Below are 18,087 nucleotides of genomic sequence, written 5' to 3' on the forward strand. Positions count from 1 at the left end.
ACCCCTAAGGAACCGATCGCAGCTGGTCAAACTTGCACCAATGATAGACGAAAACGATTTGCTGAGGGTAGGCGGACGACTGCACCAATCGCAATTGTCCCGAGAGGCAAAACACCCAGTTTTGCTACCAAAAACGCACCGCATCTCGAAGCTGATCCTGGAACACGAGCACCGAGTAAATCTTCACCCTGGCGTTTCTTCCCTGTTTGTAATCATTCGTCAGAGATTCTGGATAATTGGAGCACGTAATCTCATTCGCAGAATAACACACGACTGTTTATCCTGCTTTCGTCAACGCTACCACACTGCCCAACAACAAATGGCTGATTTACCCAGCGTGCGTGTCACTCAAGCCCTTCCATTTGTCAATACTGGTTGCGACTATGCAGGTCCAATCTTTCTAAAGGATGCCAAAGTTCGGAAGCCACGTATCAGCAAGGGCTACATTTGCCTGTTTGTCTGCATGGTCACCTCGGCCATACACCTGGAACTTGCCACAGATCTGACAACAGAAACCTTCCTGGCTGCCTTGCGGCGCTTCATATCCCTGCGTGGCAAGTGTAGCAAGATCTACAGCGACAACGGTACAAACTTTATTGGAGCTAAGCGATCCCTCAACGAAATGCAAGAATTGCTTTCATCACAACAACATAAGGACATCGTCACATCCACTCTGGCGGATGATGGAATTCAATGGGTCCTCATTCCCCCTAGATCTCCTCATTGGGGAGGGAAATGGGAGTCGGCAGTTCGCTGTGTCAAACTGCATCTGCGCCGCGTCACCGGCAATTCAACGCTCACCTTCGAACAAATGCGCACCTTGCTTGCTCAAGTCAGCGCAGTGATAAATTCACGTCCCTTGTGCTACACATCGGATACCGAGAACAACTACTTATCACCCGCCCACTTCTTAATTGGGCGACCGTTAACCACCGTTCCAGATCCTGACTTAAGCCACATCCCTGTGGGGCGATTAGGATATTGGCAAAGCATCCAGGCTATGCTTCAAGGATTCTGGAAGAAATGGCATCAGGAGTATCTGACTACTCTGCAACAACGTCCGAAATGGACCACTTCAACACCCAACCTCTCGATTGGTGATGTAGTTATCGTTAAGGAGTCCAATACCCCACCAGCATCTTGGCACATCGCACGGGTTATGGAAACCTATCCAGGGAAGGACAACCTCGTTCGAGCAGTCAAATTGAAGACAACAACTGGAGAGATGATCAGACCGATCACGAAGGTTGCTGTTTTGCCCCATTCAGAAACTGTGTTTCAGGGCGGGCCGGGATGTTCGTGAACGGTTGCAGTCTTTAATAAGCTCTCATATTTAGGCGCATAATGCCATCTCTATCCTATGTAACATAAATCCGATATACATATATATATATATACTTTTTTCCTTTCTGGCAACGCTGCTACGACGGCGTCTTTTTGTGAAATTCGTATCAGTATCAAATAGGCTTCGCAACTGGCAAGAATAAAATTACATACAGTCCACACATCCAAATCGTTTATATTTCTAACCAGATATAGATTTTAATGCTTTCTCTTTTGGCTTTAATTGTAAAACATAAAATTTAATATCTATCAGAAATGTGTTTTATAATAATAAATAAGCTCGTGAAAAGTGGCAAAAATGCACAAATCTAATGATATTCAAATACAATTTTGTTAATATTTAATTATTTTTCAATTAGAAGCTTTGCATTGCTTTCACAAAAATATATATATATATATCGGTAATCAAGGACCACAAATGCATTTGAAAATTTACACACCCTTATCATGTGCACTATACTCAGTTACGTTGTTAGGCTATTAGCTAATTTGTTATTGATTTATCATTCGAATTTATTTCATTATTCGTTGGCTAGCCGCAGTTGCAGCCTAATTTGCAGTCGTTTTCCTGCCGCGAATAATTTGCATGGCGCCAGGATAACCGTAACCGTGACAGTATCTGTAATGGACTACACCTGATATGATCTTCGTCCTGGCCATGGATTTGGGCTAGACAGATGGGCGGACACATATAAACACGATAATAAACGTGACCATGTTCGGGGCACCTTAAATTATGCAATACGACAGCGTGAGATATTGAAAGACTTTTCCCCGAAACTGTTGCTATTTGAAAATCGCCCAAAACGTGACCAGAAATTAAATTGTAGCACATTTGGAGCTTTACAAAAATTCCGCAAAAATGAAAAATAAATCCCCAAAAAGAGCCGCTGTGCACACAGCGATGGGAAAAAAGCACAAAATAAATAGGGAAGTAAACCTTGCACACAAAAAATATGTCGTATTCTGAGTAAGGGAAATTGACAGGGTCTGGATTCAGGAACGAATTGGGAGGACTGCTATGGCCAAAAAAAAACATTTTAATAAATTTTATGCACGCGGCCTTCTCAAACAATAACTATGCAGGTGATGTCCGACATTCGTCAAAATGAAAATATTATGTGAGAAACTTCCACATCCTGTCCCTGCAATTTCCTCCACCATCGTCCTGTCACAGGACACGCTTCAGCGCATAAATTGCTAATATTGTTGAGTGCGTACACACAGCCACACGTCATGGGAGAACTGCATTAGATGCCATCGAAGGGTTTTGTTGTCCACTGCCTCCAGAAGGAGCTTTTCTATTTTCCTTGCTCCACTTTTCTTCAAACGCCAAACTCGATATTGCAAAAAATAAGTTACACCACCAGCAAAACCGTCTTAACACTACTCTTAAACACACAAAATGTAAATATAAAAAACATATAAACAAAAATAAAAACAAAAATCTTTGTAGATAAATACATTATTAAATAAATAAAATGTAATCCTCAATTTCATATATTGTCTTAAAAATAAAATCCATTAAAAATCATAACCCTTAAGATCGTTTTTCTCATCTAATCTATTTGTTCCAAAATATCATTCTAAATCATTGGGGTCTCAGTTTCCAAGGAAATCAAGTTCCCCTTTTTAGCTAGAGCATAACGAGCAGTGAAAACTCATAAGCGCAACTTGTGTGCTGTGAAGTGTAAAATGTACTCTGCAATTTTCTTTTGTAGCAACATATTTCCTCGCTCTCCAGTGGAGCCGTAGAATTGCCTTTTCAGAGGGGCTCTTTTCGCTAAAATGATTACTGCGTTTTTTCCCTGTGTCGAAGTAGCGATGGCGATGGACATGCGTGGTGCTCGTGCCTCCGCATAATTAAGTTCGCGTTGAGCCTTTGAAAGCATTCTAAGGGGCACATAGATGGGGGATTAGGGATCTTCTCTGGTCACCCTATTGGGTGTACATGGTGCGCAGCAGAGCAAAGAACTTGTACGATATTTGAAGTAGCTGAAAAAAATAATCATATTTTAAATAGATATTCAGGGATTAGCTGGCCTTACATACATCCGTCATGGTGGACCTGGTGATATCCAAAAAGATAGTGGCCTTTAAAAAGGTTACTTTCTGCGCTCGAGCTATGATAATGACCAGGGCTCGCTCATAGCGAACATCAGCGTAATTCCAGTTCTGATTGTATGTAGCCACCGACACTCCATAGCTCTAAAATAAAACATATCAAGTTAAGAACTTATTTTTATAAGCCGAACCCACCGCATCAGCCACCATCTGTCCATAGTGACAGATCAAGTAGACCTGACTCATCGAGGAGAACAGGAACAAGAACAATTTTATAACCACATCTGGAGGCACTCCCACAGTCATCTGGAATCCCACAAAGCAGATGACGAACGAGGATACCATGAAGTTGAGCAGAAGTGGAATCCCGAATATATCATTCACCACATCCGAAAGGCGAAGAATCCGTTCGTGATACCTGACAGAGTCTGCCAAAAATCGTGAATCCTCCTGCCAATTTCCAGTCAATTTGTGGTGCTCCATAGTACTTGATAGGTAGTCGAAGTGCATTACCACCTGAGTGGCCACCGCACACAGTAACAGATCCGTGGATATTTGCCCCGCAGCTGCAGTATATCCTGCAAAATTCTGGCAAAAGAGCAGTGGGTAATACGACCAGCTGTTCTCATAATTCCAAGGAATGTACATAAGGTAGGGCAAGGTCTTGCCCACTACTCGAATGTTAAGCCACTTCTCGTAGACCCAGTACTCCATAACACAAAACAAGTTAAAGGTCCAGATGAGAACGGAGTACAGCGAAGAATAGGTTAGGCTGATCCTCGAGCAACTGCCCAGGTACTTGTCCAGATTGTATCTTTCCTCCTCAACTTTACCCCTCGGATATAAATCCTCCAACTCTTCCATCATCTCAGTTATTGCCGTCCTCTTCCACCGAATGAAAAACATTTTGCTCAGGCCCACAATATCGAAGCCAATGTAAGACATCACAGTGACGGCTTCCAGAAACTTGTCTTCCTTATAGGCACTGTAAACATAAATGCTCTCACAGATCCCAACCATCGTCAAGTTTATCACATTGGACCAAAACACAATGCTGTCTCTAAGCCTGTTCTTTCCGGAATCTCCCCTTTTAGCATAGGGTTGTATGCCCACCCCGGTGTAGAAGAAACTGGCGTACTTCATCAACTTTTTCATTTTTGAGTTTATCGTTACTAAGCCAGTCAGTTGTCCTTCGCGAATGAATTTCCAATTGAAGGTTCACTGGTTTTATAGCTCTTTGCCAAATGCGAAAAATATAATATTGCAATGCGATAAATATAATATTGGGATATAATAGGTAACTACTCTTGGGGGAAAATCATATGTCGTAAAAGTTTGCGTGTTTGGTAGAATTGACAGCTGCAAAGTTTCATGGTAAAAATGCTTGTCTAAAGATACTTATTTAAATGACCAAGTTAACCTTTATTGCAGTCCCCATTTAATGCGATTCTTTACTTTATAATATCTATCTACCTAACACAACCAAAATAAATTTACTAAAGATTTCAAAATGTATCTAATTTATTTTGAAAACAATAAGTTCTGTTGAATGTAATTCATCTCAAACTGTTTACTTAATATACATGGTACGCAGTAAAGCAAAGAACTTGTAGGATATCTGCAGAAGCTGGAAAATATAAATATTATTTAATTTTACGGTTGAAAATTAAATCAACTTAGGTCTTACATCAGTCATAGTGGCCCTTGTAATATTCATGAAGATTGTAGCCTTTAAATGGGTTGTCCTTTGAGGTCGAGCAATAAAGAATACCAGAGCTCGACGATAGCGGACATCAGCTTTGTGCCAGTTCTGTTTGTAGGCAGCGAGGGACAAGCCAGAGCTCTTAATTAAGAATTAAATATTTAATAATAAAATTTTACCATAATATAAACCCCTACCGCATCGGCGATCAACTGGCCGTAGTGACATATCAAGTAAACCTGACTCATTGAGGAAAACAGGAACAGCGATAGTTTGATCATGATATCCGGCGGGACACCCACTGTCATCTGGAATCCCACAAAACAGATGACGAATGTGGAGACCATGAAGTTGAGCAGAAGTGGTACCCCGAATATATCGTTGAGCACGTCCATCAGACGAAGAATGCGCTGGTGATAATGGATAGCTTTAGCTAGAAACCTAGAGTTCTGGATCCAATCCCCACTCAACTCGTGGTTCTCCACAATCCTGGCCAAGTGATCGAAGTGCATTACGACCTGAGTGGCCACTGCGCAGAGTAAAAGATCTGTGGATATCTGTCCCGATGCCGAAGTGTGTCCTGCGAAGTTTTGGCTGACTAGCAGCACATAATACGACCAATTCCCCTCCCAATTCCAGGGAAAGTACATCAGATATGGTAATGTCTGACCAACCACTCGGATTTTTAGCCACTTTTCGTAGACGAGGAATTGCATGATGCTGAACAGGTTAAAGGTCCAGATCAGTATTGAATAGAGCAGGGCATAGGTAACACTAATCCGGGAACAAGATCTCAGGTAACTATCCAACCGATAGATCTCCTCTTCAGCCTTGCCCTCTGGATATATGTGCTCCAGTTCGGTGACCAAATTGCTAAGGTCTGGTTTTTTCCACCAAATAAAAAACATCTTGCTCATGCCCACAAAGACAAATCCAATATAGGACATTACAGTGACTGCCTCGATAAACTTTCCATCGGAGAGGGCCACTGCGAGGTATAGGAATTCCCCAAGAACAATCACACTCAGGTTTATCACATTGGACCAGAAGAGGATGTTCGACCACAGACTGATTTTCCTGGGCCGAGACGCCACCGTATAGGGCTCAATGCCCACCGATGTGTAAAAGAAAACTGCGTACTTCATAAACTTCATTTTTCGACTTTGAACTAATCGAGTAAATGCTGGCAGGAGCTCCTTTATAGACTCTTGCTCAAGGAACACGCAGCATTTGTTATGCCAAGTAATGACATAATTATAGAACTGTTTACAGTTAATGTATGGATTCGAGTTTATAATGCGTCTAATTCGGGGCTTCGTACACAACTTAATTATTGATTTCGTTTACATAAACAGTGGATAATTGTTATGCCTAGGCAAACGCAATCACGATTCCCATCCCCGAGTCCCCAGTCCCAGTTGCCACCCACCCATCCACCTCATCCTTCTTCGCCATTCTAGGCAACACAATAAATCACTCGAAGATTGAATCCGACGGAAAGCAATTGAAACGTTTGAATAAATGCAATTCGAAAGCGAATCGGAACCAGCGCATCAAACCCAAGTCCAATTCCAATGGGAAGTGGAGTCTTTTTCGCTCGCACTCGAAATAAATTAAATCTTTTCAGTTTTCAACAATCCCAGCTTAGCCAGGGTGAGAGCATATAAACACAATGAATTACGCCCGCAGAACACGTTAGCCCAATTATACAGCGCGTTCGGAGTGAAACATCCACAGTGAAACCCGTCAAGACAAACAATTTTATCCAATACCTATCGATACAGTGGATATTGTTTGTATTGCAAATAAAAAACTGGAAATTCTGGATTACAAAAAATCTTTCTCGCCTAAGTTTGGTAAAGATTGCAAAATAGTCGGTATTGTCAGAATTATTTAAGTAAAATTTTGTATATAGAATCTAACTACAATTGGTTCAATAAAGATAACAAAGGTTTTCGTAGGGTTGGTAAATATTGTATAATAACCAATATTAGCACTCTTTAATATCACTTTTATATTAAGTGTTATTTGTCGAAACTCATTTTTAAAAGATATTATGTTTACTTTAGGGCTACTCAAAGGTATACAAATCCATGACTTTCGAAATAGAACATCACTGTAAACCGTAGTCTTACCGATTAGATACTAAATCCAGCTATGTGCGTTGCCCTACAAAACTATGCCACGCAAATGCAAACACAGCGATTGCGAGTGAAGAAAAAAAGAAGGACATGGTCGGCAGGGCCAAAAGAGATTTTTGAGCCAAATTGAAAGACAAAAGCCCTGAAATGTAGCTTCCCGCGCGGACAGCGAATCGCGGAGCCAAAAGCGAACCAACCGGGTCAAAAGCAAACGAACGAATTTTCCATTTTTGCCATTTATCACGCATGGAAATTGAAGGAGGGGGGGCCGGGGGCGGATAAAGTGGGCGGATGGGCGGGTCGGCCAAGTACAACCTGCAACTTGAAATACAATTAAAGCTCTGGGACCCACTGGCCAGCCAGGCGCAAAAAACTTTTCATGTCTCAAGTCTCGGATCGCAGGTGAGGAGCCATGCAGGGTAACAAGATTTCCGGTGGCCGTTCCTCCAAAAATATTCCCATCCCCAAAATAACCACCCACCGGCGGCAAGCCAAAGTTATTATATGCACACATACCCCCAAAGTTTATCTGGACTCTCAAGATGGCAGTGGATGTGGATGTGGATGTGGCCATGTGGATGGATGTGGGCAGCACAAACTTCGTGGAAAAGTTTTATGAGCAGCAAACTAATTTCGTTTGACTTTGCTCCGGGGATGTTGCACCTTGGGTGGGACGACGGGAATTGATTTTGGTCCTGTTGACGTTACTTATGCTCCTCCCAGGTAGCCACATTTGCATGGGAACACAACTGGGATACTTACTCCCAATTACTGGATGTAGAGTCTCAAAAAATTCGATTATCTTTTGACTTTGCTTAAAGAAATGATCGTAACTAAGGAGTCGTTTTCTGAATTTAGTACCTCAAAAATGGATTATTTTCGGACTTTGTTTGATAAGATTATTATAGTTAGTTGAACCATTAAAAAAATACTTATAAAAACATAATAGTTAAAAAATATAAGCCATATATTTAAAAATACAAAAATCATAATAGTAATTCCGTAATTATTGTATTATAAACAACCAATACATTTATTAGTTTTATAAATACTTTAAAAAAAGGTAAGCCACTAATCATAACTTAATAACTTAATCGTTTTTTATTTTATGGTTACATGATGTCTTCTTTTGGATCTTAACTTTTCTTAAAGTATTCTTAAGGACTAGAAATCTTAGAACAATATTTTCCAAGGCGCTTTCGAAGGAGAGAGTAAAAAGTAAATGGCGACCGTAATCCATTGTTAATGTTACATTTGCCAACAACTTCCGACCGACAAGTATCTTCTGACTGGCATTGCGGCAATTGTCTCTCGGTTTTCTGGGCTGTGTGACATTTGACACATTTACTCCTCTGCGAACATGTGTGACTTTGCCCCAAGAAAACAAAAGAGGTCGTGGCTTGCAATTGGGGTTTTTTGAGGGGGCGGGGGTAACGTCTGTTTTGGCACTCGTTCGTTAGGAAAAGCCACAAAATTTATATTTTGAGTTGAAGTCAATGCGGTCTTGGCCACACTTTTTGGGTTGGCAAAGTGGAAAACGGAGAAAATGGGGTGAGGCGTTCGTTGGTCAGAAAGTCTACCCACAGCTATTGATGACCAGGCCAAAACACTAGGCTTCGGTTAACCAACTTGTGATCGGGGTGGGTGATCTGGAATGAGGAATAAACGAATGGAAGCAATTAATAAAATAACAACTTTGTGCAAAATTAATTGTGTATTATGCAAAAGGCTTGCTAATGGCAGGATATGCATCAACGTGCGCTGCTGGTCCCCATGAAATATTACAGTGACGACAATGTCTCCTCCAGCCATAGATCCTTCCCTCCCAACCCCCAACCCCAAAACCCTGGGATATTCTGCTGTTTCTGTAATGGCCGTGCGCACCGATGAGCAAATGAAGAATTTATTACCGCTTAATTGAACACATTTGGACGCAACCACACACACGGAGGGCCTAAACAAATGGACACATGCAGGCGGGGAATCCTGGAGTCCAGGACCTCCGCATTAAGCAGAGCCCGGGGGTTTTCGGTTTTCGGTATATCGTGTTTCGGGTTTCTGGTTGGTCTGTGGACCAGGATAAATGAGCCCAAGACAAGTCTATAAATGCCTGAGCGATGGTGTGTTTTGGGGAAGGAGCCGTCCGGTGTGGTCAGGCAACTCAATGGAGCCGGGAAATCCGTTCCTTGAAGCTGCTCGCTGCATATTAAACGCACGTCTCGCTGGACAAATTGATTCCTAAGTGGCTGCCGGATTGACAGCTCACAAGGTCCTTGTGGACAGTGTGCCTGCCCTTATCCCCGCCGGTAATATCCACAATTATCCTGCACTCGACCTGCAACCTGCAACCCCGATTGCTTTGCACCTGGGCTAATTGCCAATTGAACCCTAAAGAAAGCGGGGCAACTCTAGATTAGCAGCAACAATGGGGACTTGGCTTTTCAAGTGCTTACTTAGCGACACGTCAGAAGCAAGATTTATTTTCGATGATATTTCGGGGACGGGGGAAAGGGGCAGGCAGCCCCAAAACATCTCGAGTAAATTAAGTGAGTGCCAGGTCCTGACAGAGTCAAGTATATTTGATATACATGGGGAAAACAACACCATGCTTAAGCCCAGGGAAAAATAGGCGAATCACACAAAGCAACCGCAATTTCGCTAAGCATTTGAGCGGGAAACAGCAGAAGTGACGACCCGACCACAAAGGCGGAAAGGATCTGGAACAGGACGCACCCCATCTGCTTAGGCCTGGTTTCGAGTGAACTACTTAAGCGCTTTTGGCTTTTCAAAGTAAGCCATGCCACAGGTAAATGGCTTCAGCCAGGCCAAAACCAACGGCAGTGGGAGCAGCCACAAACAATAACGAAATATTTTGTATATCCGCTGTGCCGTGTCAACCGCACCGAAAGAGCTTCACTACACTGGGGGAAATCTTCATAGGGATAAAAAAAGTTGATATGGCAAGGCAACTAAAAATGCTTTTATGAACATCGTAATACATAATATTTCGCCCTGAACCTGGTGGATTTTTATTCAACAGCAATTTTTAGTTTAAATTAATAGAATATCAACCCAAAAAAAATCAATATACAAAATCTTACTGAACGAAATAAACTTTTTCTTAAATGCAAAAAAAATCGGTATTATCTACAAATTTTTAAAATTTCCTGCAAATGTTTACTTTATTCATGTTGGCATTGTTTCAATTTTCAAAAAACCGTACAATGTGTGGACTTAACTCTACTGGTTAAAAAGAAACAAATTATAACTTTTTAAATTGTTTTTCTAATGCTAACAAGAAATACTGTTCAAGTCAAACTTTAAAAATTAAATGTATTTTTTTTTAAAACCATTTTCGAAATCATGCATCAGAAAGAATTTTTTGACACAGCTAATCCGAAAAAACCTACAAAATTGTAAAAGCTTAAACCCATTTTAGTGAACTTATTCTCTCAGTGCATGCGTAAATGAAAAGTAGCAGGAGGAGCAGAAGCAAAAGGACTCTGGCAACGGAAGGGGAAGTGGAAGAGCTCAGCCAGAGACATGCACAGATACACTTTATGAACTACAACCGAAATCCAATTGATTGCGCAGGCACCGAGTCTTTGGCAGAGTCTACTTGCTACTCGAACGCTGGAATTGCAAACAATTTGGCAGGCCAAGTGCTTTGGTAGTCAGGGTTCTCAGTTGATTGTGGCACGAACTGTGGCCTCAGAGGTCGCCACAGGATTCGCAAATGAAAATTTGAGCCACGCGTGGGCGGCGGGCCGCATTGGATGGAGAAAAGCAACCAAGGTGGAATCTACAGCTTAGCAGGATAATTTTCAGCCAATTTAATTCCACTCTAGCCAGAAAATGCTGCTTTATTTGGGAACGAGTAAGAGCACTGGCAATTAGTAACCAAAGTATGTGTTTCCACTCCAGAAAACTCTTTAGTTCTACTTGTAAAGCTCAGAATATACCAGTATGGTTGTTAATAAACACATTTTTCCGTAGACTAAGTATAAGTTTAAGAGTAAACATGGATTTTTTGATTAACTACCTAGCAACAGATATTTGTGGCTTCTATGGTTGACAATTAATTTTGTACTTTTAGATGAAAGTTATAAATTCCCATTTAAAAATAGTAATAGGTCATTTTTAATTTTTGAATGCCATTTTAAGTGGAATAATTTTTTGGTTTAACCAGCAATGTATCTTTCTATCCTTTTTAAGCATGATTGGCAGTCTTGTTTATACATTTTATTTTTACTTTGCCTTGGCCTTGTTGCCTCTAAATTGTAGATTTAAAACTTTAAAACCAGCTTCCCTTAAACTTTTATTATATATCTTACGTTTACTCCATTTGAAAAACCCGCCTTTCTGCGAATAACAAAAGCTAAATGCTGCGGCATTCGGTGCCATGTGTTGCCGACCGACTTTTCAGCGTGACCGTTTGGTATATTTTCGGTATATTTGAGTAAGGTACAAATAGTATATTTCTTCAGCTCGTTTATTATTGTTTACAAAACGCAATTCCCGTCAAAATAAAGCAGATAAAACAGTGATAAAAGTCGCGCGGCGACTGGGGAAATGCAGTCGAAGGCCTGCTAAACCGCGCAGCATTCGCTGCTCAGTGGCAGCGGACCCAGAAAGTGTTTTCCACCCCGCCCAACCACTTGTTGTTTTTGGACTCTGCCCGCCCCATATAACACCATTAATTATCCATATACTCTCGAACGATTTCGCATCTGATGTCCCGGGAAATCGGAGCAATCAGGGCGGTACACTCATATCTCAATACGGGTCTCCAGTTCGTCGTCACTCAGCTGTCATTATATATTATCATATTCTCATTTCGGAACCTGGAATCGTCGCAACTCTATCAATCTCAATCGAAAGAAATATTTAATATCATACTAAAAAACCAGCACTAGACCCTATCTCAAATCAAGTCGCAATCAAATCGGCTAAGTTTATTGCCTCCTTCAAGTGTCCAAGTAGCTGAATCGTAAGTACCTCTCTACAGTTCAATAATATAATGCTGATTAGCTGGGTTTTATTCCCCACTACCAGTATACCAGCCATGACTCGTAGCTCTTAGTAAGATTGCGCAAAGATCTCTAAACTGACCCCGTGGTCAGTGGACTGAGCTTAATCCATATTTTCCATGCAAATCGGTGGCTAGCGTTGCGAGATAATGGGGTAACTCTACACTCGTATGTATTCTCCGTAGCATGTAGTTCGACTTTAAGGGCCCGGAAAAAATTTTAAGTGGCTCATTCTAAACTAAAGTTAAGGTTAATCTTGATCATAAACACCATCGAAAAGTTCCCCTAAGCCAAGTAGCGGCTTAGAAAAAAGCTATACTATTTGCTAAATGTTTTAGTAGTAGGGTAACATTTGTTTTTTAAGCAAATTCATTCCCACAAAATAAGTAAATGGTTTTTTTTTAAATTTGATTACTCAAAGATAGGATTTTCCAGTTTTTATTACATTTAAATGACAGGATTTAATATCTCAAATTTAAATATTCCCCATATTTCCTTATCAACAAAAGTTGACAATTCTACCGTTTATTTATAGCCTCTGTTCTTGCTATTGACAAATCCACCGCAATTGCTAATCTGCAATGTATCTTATCGATGGAAAGCAGTAAATTACCACATATTCGTGGAGCAGCTGTAATCCACAAATATAATCCAACGTTCCAGGTATTGCCTGTGCAAAAAATTTAGTTTTGGCCTGGCCAGCAGAAGTTGCAGTCCTCCCACGGGGAACTAAAAATAAAATCAAATCAAAGCTAAATTTCGGTATTCCCACTTCAGTGGAACAGCCGATAGCGAAAGCAAAGAAGAACAATAACAGCTTGTTCCTACGTAGCTCGAAGATAAGATTAAAGGTTAAAAAACGGACTCGGACCCAGACACCTCATATGCAGTGACTACCCATTAAGTTGATCCAACTCAGTCAAACTAAATTCGATTTTTATTAAACGGATTTAAATTAAATTTTAAAAATTCATAATTTTCCTATACAGAAAAGCAAGGAATGAAATGTCCGTATCTTTTAGTGTATCTACTTCTTATCAACAAAGAGTGAATTATCATTTTTGGTATATATACTGATATAACAAAAAGTCCCACCTACAGAACTCTCCCCTAGTAAAATTGAATTTATAAATGTGTAGTGATGTTGTGAAAGACATTAATCCGTCTAACAGGTTTGTAAACATTATAAAACCTTTTGAAGTCCGGTCCATAGGTCGAAGTATGCATTAAATGAGACAAAATGTAGAGTTATAAAATGTTATACCTTATATACACATGACAAGCTTCTTGCTATGCATTTAAACCCCTAAATATTTGTATTAAAATTCGTTTGTCTCTTTGTGCACAGATCGACATTCCACAATGACGGGGCAGAGCAAGCTGATCGATCCCCTGTGCATAACCTGCAAGGAGTTCCAGCACCCATGGACGGACCACTGCGTCAACGCCACCGCCGGGATCTTGCTTTCGGCCACGCCCTACTGCCTGCGGGTCTACACAGTGGTCTACGCCCTGTCCCTGCTGATGCGCCACCGCATTCCCAGTCGTGAGGATCTGCGCAGGACCCTGCTGGGCATCATCCAATCGACTGCTTTCCTGGTGACCAATGCCTACACCTTCATCCTTTACAACTGCGCACTGCGGCACATCTTGGGCAGCTATCACTTCTCCACGGTGGCCTTTGTGCCCTGCTTGTTCGCCTCTTTCTCGGCCATTCTGGTGGAGCGACCAGCCCGCCGACCACTGCTCACTCTTTATGTGGCCAACGTGGCCACGGAAACGCTGTGGAAGATGGCGGAGTCGAGGGGCTGGGTGAGCTCTGTACCAAACGGGCAGACACTCATCTTTGGTCTGAGCATGGCGGCCCTACTATACCTCTATCGTACTGGCACTACAAAGGATTCCATCTTCAACATCCTTCGCATCTTCGTGGGCAAGGAGGAGGCGGGACCGGTGGCCAAGTCCGGTCCTGCAGTGCCCGGCGAGCAGCCAGCTCCGTCTCGCCGTCGTCCCGCCGTCAGCTTCTCTAATGTCTCCGACTTTGTACGCGTCTATAGCAACCTCATCCACGCCAAACATGACAGCTGCCGGCACCAGCAGAGCTGCATTGGCTACTCTCTGATCGGGGGAATTAAACCCTTCGTGGGCGGAGTGGGTCTTCAGGTGGCCCTCAAAGTGGTTATGAACCTCAAGCGGATCACTGCTGGAAAGATGCCGTGGAAGAAGCTGGTCTTCAATCGCGGCACTCTGCAACTGGGCATATTCATGGGCAGCTTTTCTTTCCTATATAAGGTAGGTTTTATCATGTTCGAGGTGAAAAGACAGTAACTATTTTGTTCTTAACAGTCGGTATCCTGCCTACTTCGGCACAGTTTCAACCGAGATGATGCTAGATTCGCCATTCCCGCCTCATTAATTGCCTCTGTGTCCTTTACTCAGTACCCGGATAACACGGTGGCCTTGTATGTCATGTGGAAGGCTTTGCAGGTGAGCTACCTATATTATCTATATTTTTCGGTATCCAGCTATGTAACCTACTTTATTCTTAGATCCTTTGCACCAAGGGACAGGAGCGAGGAATTCTGCCGCACATCCCCAACTTCATGCTGTTCTTGTACTCCTTCTTCACGGCTGTGCTTTTCCATGCAGGAATCCTGGAGCCCAAGAGCCTGCGCCCCAGTTACTATAAGTTTCTGCAGGCCATCTCGGGCGATCGGTAAGTAAAGTTCGCACGCGCTGCGTGGACAGTTGATTAAAAATCCTATATCTTTGCCAGGCTAAGCAAGTTTAATCTGAGCGCCTTTGATGTATTCGGTCTGAGCAGTCAGCAACAGGCGTTGGACACAATTAAAGCATTAAACATCGTAGAGAAGTCATCGCTGCCCGCCTACTCACTCGCCTCTTGAGCCGATAGTATCAAATTCTAATAGATAATCAATTAGACGACTCCGCTAGAGGCACCATATATCTCCATATATCCGCAATTCAAAGCGATCTGTATATACGTCAAGAGTCTCCCGCGCTCAAAGAGCGCCCAACGATTACTAATTTAAGCTAGTATGGGTGAATTGTAAAATATGTTGACCTTTTTTTGGTATCAATAAATCATCAAAAATATTCAACCACAAGTTTTTAAGAAATCGAATATAATGTGAACTGTGTTGAAAATAAACTGAATGTGGAAATCGGAACTACCTTTAAAGTTTGAAAGTCTAATTTTTTCGGGGTAGCCAGTTAAAAGAATCAATTGAGAGAGCTTTATACTTGCACGAGAAAGCTCCAAAATATTGATAAGAAATCGGCAATGTATTACTCAGCGTAACCAAAACAAACCATAGAGCCGATCAAAGAACAAATTTTGTCTGGCCTGTGAGCGATAAGCAGTTCAGTGGAATACCTTATGAAGAAACAGTTGGTGCGATTCCAAATAAAAGAAGCCCACATGTTGATTAGCAAACACCTGAGATGGAGGTGCGTATACCCGAATCACTGGTTACTTTTTTTGACGAGCATTCAGTTGTTCTCAGATGATCGGACCCAAAGGTTATGGCTAAATTCGAACTTGGTGGACTACCAGTGATCCGACAAAAGTAAGTGGACGTCTGATAGTGGACATTTTGCAATAATATGCAGGCAAATAATCTAGAACTCCAGAGCCAAGTTAACGTAGAGTGTTGAGATTAAGTGGCTACTGTTGGTTCTTATTAGCTGGCACTTTTACGGCCACCTTTATCACCCGTCTGCAGTCGATAAGTGTAGTTCGTAGAGCGTTAGTCGCTTTCGAATATTCAAATTGGATCATGGCAGCACAGAGTAAACTTGCAGAGGTAGCATTCAAATGCACCTGCCAGGAGTTTGTCCATCCTTGGACCTCTAGTTGTGCCTGTGCGACGGCTGGGATGTTACTATCCCTAATCCCTGGCACCTTTCGAACCTATAGTATGGTCTATATGGTGAGTAGATAAGGGTTTAATGTTTTCTTTGACATAACTTATCTTTTAAACCATTTTCAGTTCTCACTAGCTATGCGTATGCGCATTCCATCGCTCAAGGACCTTAAAAACACTGTATTAAGCATTCTACAATCGACCGCTTTCCTCTCCCTGAATGGCAGCCTGTTTATCCTGGCCATTTGTCTGGTGCGCCAGATTCTGGGTGGATTCTATTTTTATACGGCTACCTGGGTGCCGGCACTTTTGGTCAGCTCCTTATCGCTGGTAGTCGAGCGTCCGGAGCGACGTGCTCCACTGGCCATGTATGTGGCCAACGTGGGAGTGGAGTCGCTGTGGAAATTGCTGGAGGCCCGAGGCCTGGTTCGATCTATTCCCAACGGACAGGTGCTAATCATGGGCGTCAGTCTCACCGCTTTGATGTATCTATATCGCGCTGGACTCCACAAAACAGTGGCCAAGGATGCGACCTTCAAGGGATTGGGTCTCATTGTGGGCAAGGAGGAGGAGGGTCCCCTGCAGACTTCCATATTGAACACCTCTCGGAGATCCCGCCCGCCAAGGCTGAATATCCGTTGCATCTCATCTAACCTGCTGATATATGACCAACTGATGGCCCTCAAACATCCCAGTTGTCCACACAAACATGGTTGTGCTCTATACGCCCTCCTTGGTGGTCTAAAACCCTTCCTAGGCGGTGTGGGTCTTCAAGTGGGTTTAAAGCTGCTGCTCAACATTCCCAAGATATTCCAGTTCAGGATGCAGTGGCGTCAGCAGATCTTCAACAAGGGGTCTTTGCAGTTGGGCCTAGCGCTGGGAATCTTTTCACTGCTCTTCAAGGTAAGTAACATTTAAACTAAGCCAATTAGTTCCCATTCATTAAAATACTCACCTTTTAGTCTACATCTTGTGCCCTGCGACACTCTTTTGGATATGATAAAGCTATATTTGCAATTCCGGCTGGCTTAATGGGATCAATTGGACTGCTGCACTTTCCCAATACCACAGTTTCCTTGTACCTGATGTTCAAATCCCTACAACTCTTGTACAACTGGGGTGTCTTCCAGGGAAAGGTTCCCGAGGTGCCGAACTTCTCCTTGATCATGTACGGATTTTTCACGGCCGTGCTCTGTCACTCAACCGTACTGGAAGCACAGTCCATGCGGCCAAGCTACTTCAAGTTTATCGAGACTATTTCAGGAGGTCGTCTAAGCCGGTTCAATTTGAAACCCTTCGAGGCTTTTGGAGTACAAAGTCAGGATCAGGCCAACCAAGTGATCAAGAAGCTGGGCATTGTTGCGACCTCGGCGTACCCTCTATTTCCCCTGACTGTTTAGAATTCCTTCCATTTAATGTTCTTTTCTCCAAATATAGAAAAAATTTATTGTAAAATGGAGTTCACATATTAGCCTTGTAAGAGGCTAATATGTTAGTAAAGGTATTCCCCAAAATAATTTTTGCTATATAATATGTTAGATATGGTGTTAATATGTTTTAATGTGCTTAACTGAATCGAATGTCTTTTTAAAGGGTAACAAATTTGAAGACGTTTCCAATGATATAAGTTTAAATATAGAAGTCTCTTTGTAAAACATAACGTTGGAAAAATTTAATAAAGCTAAAAAGATTTTATGAGTAAAAGTACATAAAACAAGAAAGTTACTTTTATTTTAATAAGTTGTTTATTAACGATAGCTGCATTATATAAACACCCATTTGATAGATATTTATACCCGTTACTCGTAGAGTGAAAGGGTATACAAGATTCGTCGAAAAATATGCAACAGGCAGAAGGAAGCGTTTCCGACCCCATAAAGTATATATATTCTCGATCAGGATCACTAGCCGAGTCGATC

The 18,087-nt window shown here is 42.0% G+C and overlaps 4 protein-coding genes across 4 annotated transcripts; 2 read left to right on the forward strand and 2 right to left on the reverse strand.

The window, feature by feature from the left end:
* Positions 1-2,998: 2,998 nt before the first annotated feature.
* Positions 2,999-4,563, reverse strand: LOC119559962 (odorant receptor 85b). The gene is made up of 3 exons (XM_037873195.1): positions 3,604-4,563; positions 3,397-3,552; positions 2,999-3,339 (listed from the first exon to the last, which is right to left on the reverse strand). Exons 1-3 carry the CDS (start codon positions 4,561-4,563, stop codon positions 3,283-3,285), a joined length of 1,173 nt encoding a protein of 390 aa, XP_037729123.1. The 3' UTR covers positions 2,999-3,282.
* Positions 4,564-4,978: 415 nt separating this feature from the next.
* Positions 4,979-6,264, reverse strand: LOC119559963 (odorant receptor 85c). The gene is made up of 3 exons (XM_037873196.1): positions 5,308-6,264; positions 5,096-5,251; positions 4,979-5,035 (listed from the first exon to the last, which is right to left on the reverse strand). The coding sequence occupies exons 1-3, from the start codon at positions 6,262-6,264 to the stop codon at positions 4,979-4,981; spliced, it is 1,170 nt and encodes a 389-aa protein (XP_037729124.1).
* A 5,464-nt stretch (positions 6,265-11,728) lies between these two features.
* Positions 11,729-15,396, forward strand: LOC119561097 (transmembrane protein 135). The gene is made up of 5 exons (XM_037874990.1): positions 11,729-12,241; positions 13,630-14,573; positions 14,628-14,768; positions 14,831-14,997; positions 15,058-15,396. Exons 2-5 carry the CDS (start codon positions 13,644-13,646, stop codon positions 15,185-15,187), a joined length of 1,368 nt encoding a protein of 455 aa, XP_037730918.1. The 5' UTR covers positions 11,729-12,241; positions 13,630-13,643; the 3' UTR covers positions 15,188-15,396.
* Positions 15,397-16,081: 685 nt separating this feature from the next.
* LOC119561099 (transmembrane protein 135) lies at positions 16,082-17,773 on the forward strand. Its single transcript, XM_037874993.1, has 3 exons — positions 16,082-16,234; positions 16,295-17,071; positions 17,131-17,773. Exons 1-3 carry the CDS (start codon positions 16,082-16,084, stop codon positions 17,566-17,568), a joined length of 1,368 nt encoding a protein of 455 aa, XP_037730921.1. The 3' UTR covers positions 17,569-17,773.
* The last annotated feature ends 314 nt before the right edge of the window (positions 17,774-18,087 follow it).

Source organism: Drosophila subpulchrella, unplaced genomic scaffold (assembly GCF_014743375.2).
Source record: "Drosophila subpulchrella strain 33 F10 #4 breed RU33 unplaced genomic scaffold, RU_Dsub_v1.1 Primary Assembly Seq354, whole genome shotgun sequence".
NCBI lineage: Eukaryota > Metazoa > Arthropoda > Insecta > Diptera > Drosophilidae > Drosophila > Drosophila subpulchrella.

Bases quoted from the DNA above. Each gene is read 5' to 3' on its own strand.
- LOC119559963 (XM_037873196.1), bottom strand. From the start codon at position 6,264: ATGAAGTTTATGAAGTACGCAGTTTTCTTTTACACATCGGTGGGCATT. The intron at 5,252-5,307 runs GTAGGGGTTTAT...TTCTTAATTAAG, and splicing joins GCCAGTTGATCGCCGATGCG to AGCTCTGGCTTGTCCCTCGC. The intron at 5,036-5,095 runs GTAAGACCTAAG...TATATTTTCCAG, and splicing joins CAAGGGCCACTATGACTGAT to CTTCTGCAGATATCCTACAA.
- LOC119561097 (XM_037874990.1), top strand. From the start codon at position 13,644: ATGACGGGGCAGAGCAAGCTGATCGATCCCCTGTGCATAACCTGCAAG. The intron at 14,574-14,627 runs GTAGGTTTTATC...TGTTCTTAACAG, and splicing joins GCTTTTCTTTCCTATATAAG to TCGGTATCCTGCCTACTTCG. The intron at 14,998-15,057 runs GTAAGTAAAGTT...TATCTTTGCCAG, and splicing joins CAGGCCATCTCGGGCGATCG to GCTAAGCAAGTTTAATCTGA.
- LOC119559962 (XM_037873195.1), bottom strand. From the start codon at position 4,563: ATGAAAAAGTTGATGAAGTACGCCAGTTTCTTCTACACCGGGGTGGGC. The intron at 3,553-3,603 runs GTGGGTTCGGCT...GTTTTATTTTAG, and splicing joins GACAGATGGTGGCTGATGCG to AGCTATGGAGTGTCGGTGGC. The intron at 3,340-3,396 runs GTATGTAAGGCC...TATTTTTTTCAG, and splicing joins CCAGGTCCACCATGACGGAT to CTACTTCAAATATCGTACAA.
- LOC119561099 (XM_037874993.1), top strand. From the start codon at position 16,082: ATGGCAGCACAGAGTAAACTTGCAGAGGTAGCATTCAAATGCACCTGC. The intron at 16,235-16,294 runs GTGAGTAGATAA...AACCATTTTCAG, and splicing joins CCTATAGTATGGTCTATATG to TTCTCACTAGCTATGCGTAT. The intron at 17,072-17,130 runs GTAAGTAACATT...CTCACCTTTTAG, and splicing joins TCTTTTCACTGCTCTTCAAG to TCTACATCTTGTGCCCTGCG.